At 38.8% G+C, this 12,383-nt stretch overlaps 1 protein-coding gene across 3 annotated transcripts in view; it reads left to right on the top strand.

Annotated features, from left to right (window-relative positions):
• Window positions 1–2,370: 2,370 nt before the first annotated feature.
• Window positions 2,371–12,383, top strand: part of LOC148365611 (ceramide transfer protein-like) — a 33,129-nt gene continuing 23,116 nt past the window's right edge. For 2 of the 3 annotated variants that reach the window (XM_088336005.1, XM_088336003.1), the window contains exons 1-7: window positions 2,371–3,024; window positions 3,099–3,233; window positions 8,089–8,205; window positions 11,447–11,554; window positions 11,633–11,771; window positions 11,982–12,065; window positions 12,149–12,306. In XM_088336005.1, the coding sequence (XP_088192131.1) occupies window positions 2,935–3,024; window positions 3,099–3,233; window positions 8,089–8,205; window positions 11,447–11,554; window positions 11,633–11,771; window positions 11,982–12,065; window positions 12,149–12,306 (831 nt within the window). In that variant the 5' untranslated portion in view covers window positions 2,371–2,934. The remainder of the gene's footprint in view (window positions 3,025–3,098; window positions 3,234–8,088; window positions 8,206–11,446; window positions 11,555–11,632; window positions 11,772–11,981; window positions 12,066–12,148; window positions 12,307–12,383) is intronic. The other variant, XM_088336004.1, reaches the window with a different exon arrangement.

Raw genomic sequence — 12,383 nt, 5'->3', positions numbered from 1 at the left:
TCTAATGATGACACTTAACGTCACATTCAGGTGGGCTTTTAAGAGGTCGTTTGACGTAAGTTGTGAGTTATACTCAGGGTTGGGTAGGGGTACTTTAACTGGATTACTTTCAATTACTTTTGGATTACTCCAATACCAAATATGCTAATAAAAGACAAAAGAAACTAAATATGAATCAAATTACTAAATTGTGTGCAGGCTTGGGGAGTAACAGAATTCGTGGAACGGCAAAAATGATGTTGGCAAGCTGTTTGGATTTATTTTCATTTTGTTTCTGTCGCATTTTATGTTAGTTTTGCCGGAGATCAAAGAGATCAAAGCCAGGAGAGAAAGCTTACCACGTGTTGTGAGTCATAATTTTATTCATATTTAGTTTCTTTTGTCTTTTGTTAGCAGATTTGGTATTGGAGTAATCCAAAAGTAATTGAAAGTAATCCAGTTAAAGTAACCCTACCCAACCCTGGTTATACTGTATGGTGTTTTTAACTGGGTGAAGACGAAAAAAAAAAACGAATGAATTTCAAAACGTATTAGGTCGTATATGTATTAAATATAAATTACAAAAACATCACATACAATAAAAATATTTTTTCATGCGACATATGCGGTAGGACACTTTGAATAAATTAGATTTTACCAATAAAACTTTACGCTTAACGCTTTAGACCAGTGTTTCTATGTTAATGGTCCTAAGACCCAAAAGTGGGTCGCAGACCAGTTTCAGTAGGTTGTGCGCCTTCAACTTAGCAATATAATGCTAAGAAGAAACGGAGGGTCAATTACACTCCTTACAGATAGCTGGTGATCATACCCTGCTCAAGCTCTTCTACCTACTGATTCAATCAGTGTTTGATAGGGACCGCATCTCGTTTTATTGTGATTTTGTTGGTTTTATTTCCTTTTTCTGCCCATGGTAATTTGTCCGGGCAGCACGGCAGCGCAGTATTTAGCGCATGTGCGGCACAGTTCTGAGGTCATGAGATCGAACCTTCCTGTGCGGAGTTTGCATGTTCTCCGTGTGCTTGCGTGGGTTTCCTCTGAGCACTCCGGTTTCCTCCCACATTCCAAAAGCATGCATGTCAGGTTAATTGGCCAGTCCAAATGGTCTCTAGGTGTGAATGGGCGAGTGAGTTGTCTGTCCCTGTGTGCCCTGCGACTGGCTGGCAACCAGTTCTGGGTGCCCTCTGCCCAAAGACAGCTGGGATGGGTTCCAGCACCCCTGCGTCCCTACTGAGAATTAGCGGTACAGATAATGGATGGATAGATTTGTCCCAAGAAAATTTGTTATCCGGGTAAGAAAAAGTGGAAACCTGTGACAAAAATAATTGAGTCGAAGAACAAAACTGAAAACAGTTTTTGAGTGTCTGCCATTGAAGCGCTACTGAAATGTACAGTAAATGGTTTAATTGTGTTATACTTTAGCCTTTTTTGTAGCAGTTTTAGCACATATGCCCTACACGCGAACGGTCCCAGGTTCGAGACTGAGTGGAAACCAATGTTGGCCTGGAGAGGGATGGGCACCACCAGGCTATACTTGCCCAAGACACCCAACATTAAAGGATGCCCCTACTACCCTGTTGGTTAAGGGATCCAACCAACAGTATTGATCTTTATTAATAGCACGATTAAATAACATTTGGTCTTTAGGTACACTCTTTGTTAATAATTTTTATTTCTTTCGGTATTTGGCTATTTTAAAGCAGTTAATGGGGCCGCTTATTGGCAATGTAGGCTTAAATGTATATTGTACAGTATACGGTAATTGCATGCGTTTTGCTTTTGCTGGTCATTTTGTTTTTTCGAAGAAGAAAAAGGTAAATATATTCTCTGCTCTAAACTTCACAATCATTTCATTGGATAGAGTTGTGAGGTGGTCATTATTTGGGTCGCAGTTTGGCATTCTATTGGTATGGTAGGTGGGTACTGAAGTATTTAGGTTACCAATTTTCTTCACTTGAAACACCCTATGATTCTTTTAAAAGTCTACTGTTTTTTCCTAATTCAAACGATAAAAATCCCATCTTGACTCGACATTAGTATTTTCGTCGGCTGCTTTATTTTGAAGCGAGACTGACACTCTTTGTCCGTGAATAATCCGCTCAAAGGATCGCATTGGATTTCCGCTTTGTTAAAGTTCGCCGGATCCGGTTTTAAACTATCTTATTTTTTAATATTCTGGAGACGTTCTGTGTTTCACGCACAACATTAAAGTGTGCGATAAAATCTACCACTTTTTAAATATCAAATGGTTACATATAGTACTAAAGCACGAAAATATTATAACATTGTTTTGAAAAACTCTTTTGACAAACTCGTGCTACTTATCCACGCTAACTTGGCGCTTGCCTTTATCAGGTATACAGTAAAGCGTGGCTGCGGCTCCTCCCCCTCGACCCAAATGACAAGCTAGTGAAGTCGTCCGCTGTTGCTAACAAAACCGCGGAAATAAAGCAGCAATGCGGCTTCTTTCATCGTCATTTCAATTGTAGCTTCTTAAATCTCAGTTAGCGTTAACGGCGGTAGCGCGGAGGCCGTCAGCGACTATTAAATTGGGAACAAGTCGTTTGCCGGGGGTTGCGCATCGGGACGGTCACAAGTTACGAGACAAGTTAATATTTGCTAGTTTTTGACAGCTAACTGTTTACGCTAACTAGCTTGTCTGGGGGCTAGTCTGCGCCAGTTTCTAAACCGATCCCTGCAAAAGAGAGTCTTTGCGGTTGGAGCGTCAGCATTCTCCACAAGTGCTCTTTTGCAGGTTAACGGGCACATAACTCAAAACTGCTGACGAGGAGGCTAACTTGATGTTTACTTCTTCCAGTGGGCAGGTTCTGTTTTGCTTTCACTGCGTTGAGGACATTTATCAAGTGGAGCTGGACTACTCTGGTGATTTTATTCTTTAACAGCCGTTTAAATTCTTCCGCATCTTGAATTTAAATGTCCGAAAAGAGCTCAGCGTCCGGTTCAGACGAAGATGTGGAACCAGAATCCGCACAACCTGTGGAGTTCGGAGGCGTGTTAAGCAAGGTAGTGATTTTGTTTTCTCCCCCTCTAACTTTTCATTGCATTTTACACGGACGTTGTAACTTGTGTGTTTATAGTGGACAAACTACATCCACGGATGGCAGGACCGATGGGTGGTTTTGAAGAACAATACCTTGAGCTATTATAAGTCAGAAGATGAGCGCGAATACGGCTGCAGGGGCTCTTTGTGCCTCAGTAAGGCTGTCATCACAGTAAGTATGCCAAAAAAAGGAACTCTAGTGTGTCTGTGGTAAAGCAAAATAAGTAAGGTTCACATTTGAAATGTCATTGCTCGCGGCCCGTGTTTTGATCCAGTCATCGGCATGTGGTTATTCCTTAAGCCATTTCTGAAGATAAAAGGCTAAAGATTAACTTGTCCAGATTTGATTCTGATAACCCGCAGCTTTGTACAGCACCATGAATCACATGCCCATTCTGTCCTTGTTATGCATTGCATATTCTAAGGTAAACTTTGACTGCAAAGCATAGCCTTTGAATTATTCGGCCATCCAGATAGATAGATAGATAGCTAGATAGATGTACTTTATTTGTCATTTATGTACACACGAACACAGAACACAATGTTAATACACCTGACCCGCAGTTTCCGTAAATATACAAATATAAATATATCGTAAGTAGTATTTCGAAAAAGAATACTTTACAATAGTGCAAAAGACTTGGAAAGCGAAACACGCCAGTAGGAGGATCATTTAATGTACTAAACATGTGAATGTGCAGTAGTGAGTAAATAATTCGTGCACTCTTCATACCTCAAAATGAGTTGCCAGATAAGCAATGGTTGAATGTTTACATTTTCCGCCTTAACGTATCCATATCTTACACAGAAGCCAAACAATTGGTTCTACCATAATTTGTGCAATTGGATTAAACGGCTCACCGAAAATGTATTAGTTTAGTAGCCCTGATTACTCAATTGTAATCGGCTTGCTATGGAATGGTGTCCCAATGGAAGTTATGAGTTGTTCCTGCAAGCTTTATCACGTTATATGCCGAGTGAGCATGCACTATGACCCGCTCATCCGTTACATACTAAACAGCCTTCTTAACAACAACTGTAAGTAGTGTCTTGAGAACTTTTAGAAATATCACCAAAACCGCATAAACAAGTTTGTGCTCAAAACGGACAATTTGCCAATTTTGACCAGAATGCGTCTTAAAGCCTTACATATCATAACAAATGTAAGTCTTATTTCTGCCTCAACTCACTCATCATTTGTTTGAATCCTCTCACATTAGAGCAGCTTTTTCTCTTCCCTTTGTTTTTTTTACTCAACAACATAATGCAAAAGCTACTTAGCCTATCGAAATTAAACTTGTGTTGATCTCGGACTTTGCTCTGAGTTTTCCAGCGAATGTCTCAGGGGACTCGTCCATGCTAATCCAGCCCTTTAAAAGGCTCAAATTACTCTGATAATGAAAAATCAGCATTCAAATGCAAACTGTTAGCTAAACGATGCTCTTAAAGTTAATGCAATCACAGTGTGTATGATATATGACATTAAATTTCAGCTAATTTAATAATTAAATCTACTTTTTGTTGGTTTGTTGGGCTAGGATAAAAAACATCTAGATATGTTTATTGCAGGGTATCAATTTACAAAGTGACAACTCATTCATGAGAGGTCAATGTATGGTTTTTAAGTTGTATTGTATAGTACATTGTTTTGATACAGGGCCAGTATGACTGTAATACTTAGTTTTGCTGAAAACATGGCATTTGTAGTTGTAGGTTTTTAAATAGTACAATTTGTCTTTGAAAGATCTTTCTATTTAGTTTTTTTAATCTTTCATTAATGCTGATGACTATATTATTTTTGCAAATAGGTCATATGAAAACAATAAAACGCTCAAGTCAACATATTGGCTTCAATTTTATTTAAATAGAGAAAGAAAACATGGTTATAATTAGTTAAATGGTAAATTTATAGCAATGGCACAACTGACCTCTTTGCTTTCACGTTTTTGCCTTTTTGTACATTAGGTTAAATTAGAATAATATTGACAGTGATGTATATTGATGGAGTGATAAGTCATAAATCCTATATTGTGTATATTATAATCAGGACAATATTTCGACTCATCTCCTTCCACTTTGCAGAAAATGAAACCGTTCATAACAGTAAATATATCCATAGTTTTTATTCCTATTTATGCGTGCACTTGTGGTTAAGCTCAATTTTCTTGATACTTGTATCATAACAATAAAGATATTCATTCATTCATTCAATCATTCATTCATTCAAATGCACTGTTGCAATTTGTGTCCAGCCTCTTTTTGAAACGGGTTAAAAAAAGCTTAGGTACATAAAAATGTTATATAGTCTTAGAATATTACTGTAATGGCAACAATGCATACAAAGTTTAAGGTCTTGCTAGCTACTTTGCTTGTCCCAAATGTGTATACAATATTCCTGCATTTTTGGCGGCTCATCATAAGTATATTTCTGCAAAGTTGAATTCATATTTATTTATATATATATGTATATATATATATATATATATATATATATATATATAATTTATATATAATATATATATATATAATATATATATATATATATATATATATATATATATATATATTATATTTAAATATAAATATAAATGTACAATAGCAATTCAATAAAATACACTAAAGCGTAACACAAGGAATCTGTTTACTTGTGGGCTTTACTGTCCTTGCGCACCTTTCCTCATTCGGGATATTTTGAGTCCCCAAAGATTTATGGGAGTTGTAGTACAGAGACAAATGATTCACGTAATTACTGCTAACTCACCAAAAAGCCTTATGTGTTATTGATTGATTTCTTAGGCACATTTATGTTTGTCTTTTTTTTTTTTTTGCTCCTTTGCGAAAAAAAAAACAGCGTCCGTATATACTGTATGCAACAGTTTTTTCCATTCATATGTCATGTAAATCCTGGAAAGCCACATACATCACACCTTGTTACAGATGTAACACAGCAATGGAACCCACTTTTGGAGCGATAGTAAACAAGCACAGTACTTTGTTGATTTTGAAGAGTTACATATAGAATTATATTTTAATTAACGTTGAAAGTTAAATGCGGAAACTTGATGTATTTTAGTTATGGCGTCCCTCCTTTTCTTTGTATTCAATAAAACAGATGTAGATCCATGCTTCATTTTTGTTCAAATAAGAATTACCTTGGCTTATTTTTTTATTACATTTTAATCTTTATTCTCTGAGAGAATGCTGTGCAGTGTACACAAGACAAGTGCTGTGCAGTGGGGCTTCTAAAAGGGGAATGAGAATGCCGGTGCAGATTAAACGATGAATAAAGTGGACTCTAAAAGCAAGGTTTATAGGCTGTGTCGAATAAAACTGTTAGACTCTTCCAACCTGAAATGGCCTCATGGTTGGATACACAAGACTAGAGGTTAGTGCTGTGCCCCTTCAGCAGACACTTCATATATTTTGACATGCTGCTAATGGAAATTAATGTGTTCCTGTATTAGCAGCATTAGATTAAGAAATATTCAGGTTAAGGTGTTCCACTCAGTGTACAGCTGTATGTTTGTGATGTCAGCCAGCAAAAACGGCACGAGTGCGCTATGAGCAAATCCAGTTAAACATGGACAACGGAAGGTCACATCAGCTGACAGCCGAGGAGAATGCGGTCAACTGCACACAATTACATGATAGGAGCCTTCGTGGCGCTTTTCTTGTTTGCCGGGCGCAACGGTCAAATTCCAATCTTAGAGGAAACGGTGGAATTCTGCTCACATGTTAAGTTGGGTGCCTTATGCGTTTGGCATCCAGAGGTGGGTGGGGTATCTTGCAAGAAAGGGGAGTGAAATAGTTGAAGGATTTAGGCTGTACATAGGAGGGGAGGTTGGGATGACCCTGTGGTCAAGCAAAAGCAAGCTCCAAGATTGTCTTTAGTTGTTATTTGAAGTAGTGCTCACTAAATACAACAGCAGGTTCTCATTAACATTCCTGTTTATTTTGTGGTAAAGTCCCAAACAATTGAATCCACATGTCACTGCTAAGCAGCGAATGTCATAACAGACAACTTTGTGGGTTTTTGTGTGTTCATTGCAGCATTTGCTGAAATGTGTCGTATGCATTATAATCCGATTCCCCTTATGTATAGGAAAAATTGGAAATGCTTACCTGTGTATTATCATATTTGTGCAGTTACTGATCAGTCAATAATTGTTGCTGACCACAATTGCATGACTTTGAGGAAACAGGGATTGAACCCAGATAGCGTTTCTAAGAGTGCTGAATCCTAACCACCAGGCCTCTAGGGACTTGTATATCACTAGATAAAGTTTGATAGGTTTGGTCTCATTATCGCATTATTTTACCAGATATAAATAATTTGAGAAATGAGAAAAGATAATGTTATTCGAATTCAATATAACATTTTGTTTGAATTTTTCTTAGCTTAAACTAAGCAGTGTTAATGACAAACCTTGTTGAATACCTGCAGCCATGCATTTATATCTGTCATGATGATCGAATTACTTCCCACAACGCCTTTCCCTTCATTCAGTTCAAAAGACTTTACTTCCGACTTTATTGTTCTTACTAGTTGGCAATACAGTATTACATTGGTCCCAACTTTTTCTCTACCACAGACAGGTGTAATGTCTGACAATATTCTCTTAATTTCATTATTTTTATTTCCTTTGTATTGTCATTCTTTGTAACAATGTACACAGATCGAAATGTCGATACACCTGACCCGTTGTAGCGAGCCGATGCAGCCGCAGCCAACAGAGGGCGCCGCCATTTTACCAATGTTATAAGTCTTAGGTATGACTCGGCCGAGGCGCGAACCAGCGACCTCCCAGTCTCAAAGCGGGCGCCCTACCATCTAGGCTACTGAGCTGGTATATCCGCCTTATAATCCGATGTGCCTTATATATGAAAACAATATCACACTAGACTCATTTCTGGGGGTGCGCCTTACAATCAGTGTGCCTTTATAGTGCGTAAAATACCGTAACTTATGTTTTTGCCGTTTGAGGTATCTGACATCGCTCCCATAATTTTTGCATGTTCCCTTCCAGCCTCATGAATTTGACGAGTGTCGGTTTGACATCAGCGTCAACGACAGCGTGTGGTACCTCCGAGCTGAAGACCCTGAGCACCGACTCCAGTGGATCGAGTCCATTGAGTTGCACAAGGTTAGTGGAAGGAGGCAAACTGTTGCTTAGCATGTCCATTTTAGCGGGGACAACAGGAGGATCAATCGCCCAGGCAAAGAGCATCACATATCTTGAATACATGTTATGTTTCCACCGCTGCAATAGTGATATTTTATATTACTTCTAATGATTTTGGTGTTCAGTACTCTGAAATAGTTGTGATAGGACCGGGACAAGACGCCATCTTGCACAAACACTCCCTCATTCTGTCTTTGAATGTGTGCAAGATGGGGGTTAGGCCAGTCATTGGAGTCTCAGCAGCTGCTCACTCCCTAAACGTTTTCCAAAATGTATGTATGCTATTGTGTATCAGTATGTTGGTCATGTTCCGGGCTTCCTTTAAAAGGCACATGTTGACATCACATCAGTGACGGCTTGATAAACATAGTGTTAAATATTTTGAGTATAGTCATAAAATAAAGTCACACACAAGAAATATGAATCTGTACTCTTCCTGTTGGTGATTAGAGTTGCATTATGCATCTTGCACAAATTACTTAAGATGCCTGTCATATTTGTTTGCACAAAGCCTATTTTTATCTCTGCTGCTTTTATAACCATAGCATGTTGTGTTGACAACATTTATGGTACAGTTTCATTCCTATCTTTATTTTAGTGGCTGCATCATGTTGTTTCTGCAATATGTAAGTGATGGCAAAATGTAAAATAAGCATCGTTCTTTACACTTAAATCATTATATTTGTTTCTCTTTTCATATATCCCACAGATCATGAACATGTAGTTCTACTTTTGTACATGTAGAGGGAACACATAAGTTATCATTTTTGTGGGAATTCTCATAAGATTTGTTTTATTGGTTCTTTTGAAATAACTTAACAGTGTGGCTGCTGACTCTGGGCATGTCAACTGAGTGCGAGTGACCGCAGGTCTCACGTCCATTAGTGCATGAGTGCGATTATTCCAGGGTCATGTTGGATCGGTGCCTTCTAATAACCCCAGGACACTCGATAAACTGCAGGTGGTGATTGTTGAGCATGTCTTTACTACCGCTCGCTGGGGGAAAAAGGATTTGCTTCATCTTTCAATTTGGTCCCAGTCTTCAATATTTTTCATATTTATCATCAGTAAAATGTAACTATTTCATTGTTTTTTTATTGCCGGGTGATTTGCATACGGATTTTTTTCTTTCAAATAATATTTCTTATTAAAATATGTCTAGCATTCTGTCTTTAGAGGTGGTGTATGTAACTTTGAAATATTCTACTTGCTGATGCCATCTTCTGGTTGAAATCATTGCAGCTCTTGTTCTCATGGATACCCAAATCAAGAGAGACACCTGAACTGTCTTCACAACTGCTCCATTTTGTTGTAAAGTATTCCAAGGAGCGAGTAAACATGTTATGTTTTCCTTTTTCGACACTTTTTTTGTGCGACCCCCTCTCCTTCAGGTTGCTTTTTAAATTAGATTTGAGTATATCAGAAAAATTGAGTTTGAAAAGTAAAATGATTGAAGCAAAATATGTTGTCCCTCCTTTCCGCCGAAGGCGCTCTGTCCCTGACGTTTGGCTTGACTTGCATAGGCTGCAACAATCGCCCACCCATGATATGTTTTACGATCCAAACAGTGCCAGACGGCTCTCATCTTCCTCTGCTGCTAATGCTTGCAAATGGAGTTCGTGACCGGCACGTGCTCGTGCACTCGCACGCTCACCGGTTCAGTGGCTGATGCTGCACAAAGAGCTGGGCAGGATAAAAAGGTTTCCCACATCAGGGTGTGTGGTCTCGTGTGATGCTTTTATGCAGACTGCAAGCATTTGTGTGTGGCTGCATTTGAACAGACTGAAATTTGGGCTACTTCTTTCTTCTGAGGAATTCATAATTTCTTCCATCTCTGTGCTGCTGCCTCAAAGCGATTCTCCCGCTTCCTGCTGTGTTGATGCTGTCTCCGTTGGAAAAGCTCAGATGATTTTTTTTTTTTCTGCCGGCGCTGCTTGTTTCCTTATTGAGGTGTGTCCAGAGGAACTGGAGCACTTGACCGAAGCATTGGAACTGTCACAAAAAACTGGGGTGTGTTTCTGAAGAGAAAGTCTGTAACATGTTTGGGCTGGCAAGCCGTCAGGACTGCAGCAGTGTCTTGTCCTGCTTTGGCTGCTGGAGTGGTGGAAGGGTGGGCTTATTTCATGCTGGCATGCTGCCCCTTAACTCTTACCGAAGTCTTGATGTTTTTGGTTATTCTACATTCCTTTTTCATTTAAAATATGGACAATTATCTTTAGAACTACTCGTATGTTATTGTTATTCAGTGTTATTTAAAAACAATCTCTATATTTTTCTTTCATATCAATCAAGTTCTAGAGAAAGGTTATCGCCTCATTTATATAGTTACTGTTTTCCTGCTTGTTCTTCACTAAAAAAGGCAGCATTTTAAGATCAGTTTTGGGGATTTGAATAGCAGTATTGAACTATGGAATTAGCACATTGGCTTAAGTAGGTTATCACAGATTCGCACAATGGAATTAATGGCAACATTTTGACCTTTTTTGTTGTATCATAATTAGAATTCTTACATCTCAGTGACTTCGACAGTGAATTCTACAATACACGAGGTACAAGAATAACTTGACATGCTTTTTGTCCTCCTGAAATTAGTTATTTATGGGACAGCGCTATCTTTTGCAAGTCTTGGCTGCCATATTTACCATTGGACCAACACTTAGCCCATCACTTACCATTCATTTAAGTTGCTGATTTGTTGTCATCAATAGAGAAATTATGTGTTTGCCCTGGGGGATTACCTAAATACTGAAACCACAGAAGAGTAAAATTATAGACACGCTTGTTTAATTTGCAGTTGATAGCTCAACGTCATGTCCTATTTTAATGCTTGTCTGCTGTGTGAGTAACAGACTGAATCTATCTGTTAATTTGAGATAAATGTAAGATTAGATGCCATCTTTTGGACAGAAAAGGCTTTCTTTTCCACATGGTAAGGCTGCTGCTTCTGGGATTGTGCATATTTGTCATTCCCATTGTTTCTCTAGAGTTTGTCTGTGTAGGTGGAGGTCCTGCTCTTGTCCAGCTCAGCATTGCTCAGTGTTGCTGATGGCTGAAACTGTTCTCTTCTCTTTGTCTCATTTGTGTGAGTTGCAGACGAGGAAGCCCATCACCAATTCTTTCTGTCCCTTTTTTTTCCGCTCCCTTCTATTTTGTAATTCTCTTTAATAATATGCTCCTGTGTTCTTGTTGCTGTCTTCCACAGGCGGAGTCTGGGTATGGGTCTGAATCTAGTCTGAGGCGTCATGGTTCCATGTTGTCCCTCACTTCAGCGGCCAGTGCCTTGTCTGCCACATCTACGTCCTCTTTCAAGGTAAGCACATTCTTCTTTAAGCAACTAAAGATCATTTTTTAATTATTCTGAATCTTGAAAGAGCATCTTTCCTTTCAGAAGGGACACCGGCTTTGTGAGAAATTAGCAGAAATGGAGACCTTTCGGGACATTCTTTGCAGACAAGTGGACACGTTGCAGAAATATTTCGACTCCTGTGCTGATGCTGTCTCGAAGGATGAGTTTCACAGGGACAAAGGTATACATGTTAAAATTGGCCCTCTAAACATGTGGGAAATAATTAAATTTAAACCAGTACAAAGAACAAAAGAGGTGCTGGAAAGAAACAGAAAATTAACCTCAATACCCCCAGAGCACATTGTTGCATCAAATTTAAATCATGTGAAGCCTTGTTCATATTCTATAAAGTAAATACTGATATTTTACTAAATTAACTTGTTTTCTTTAGTGGAGGAGGATGAAGATGACTTTCCCACCACATCAAGGCCAGATGCTGAATGTTATTACAACAATAACGGCAGCAAAGAGAAATGTGAGTGTCCAGAAGATACTGCGGTCATACTCCAATCATTTAATGTCCTCTCTAAATATTAGTATTGTGCTTGTCTTTGCCAGTGTTTTCCCCTGCTAGTCCCAAAGGCATCAATGGCATTGACTTCAAAGGAGAGGCCATCACTTTCAAAGCCACAACTGCGGGGATCCTGTCCACTTTGTCACATTGCATTGAGCTAATGGTCAAACGGGAGGACAGCTGGCAGAAAAGGCTTGAGAAGGTAATAACGATTATTTTATTTTCAGTAATGTCTCGGGATATCCTTTTTCTTCAGGGTACCTGAGAGCCACAACTAAA

Source organism: Urocampus carinirostris, chromosome 5 (assembly GCF_059441175.1).
Source record: "Urocampus carinirostris isolate Australia breed hairy pipefish chromosome 5, RoL_Ucar_1.0, whole genome shotgun sequence".
Taxonomy (NCBI): Eukaryota; Metazoa; Chordata; class Actinopteri; order Syngnathiformes; family Syngnathidae; genus Urocampus; species Urocampus carinirostris.
The sequence above is the reverse complement of the archived record's forward strand: the minus strand, read 5'-3'. Positions and strand labels throughout refer to the sequence as shown.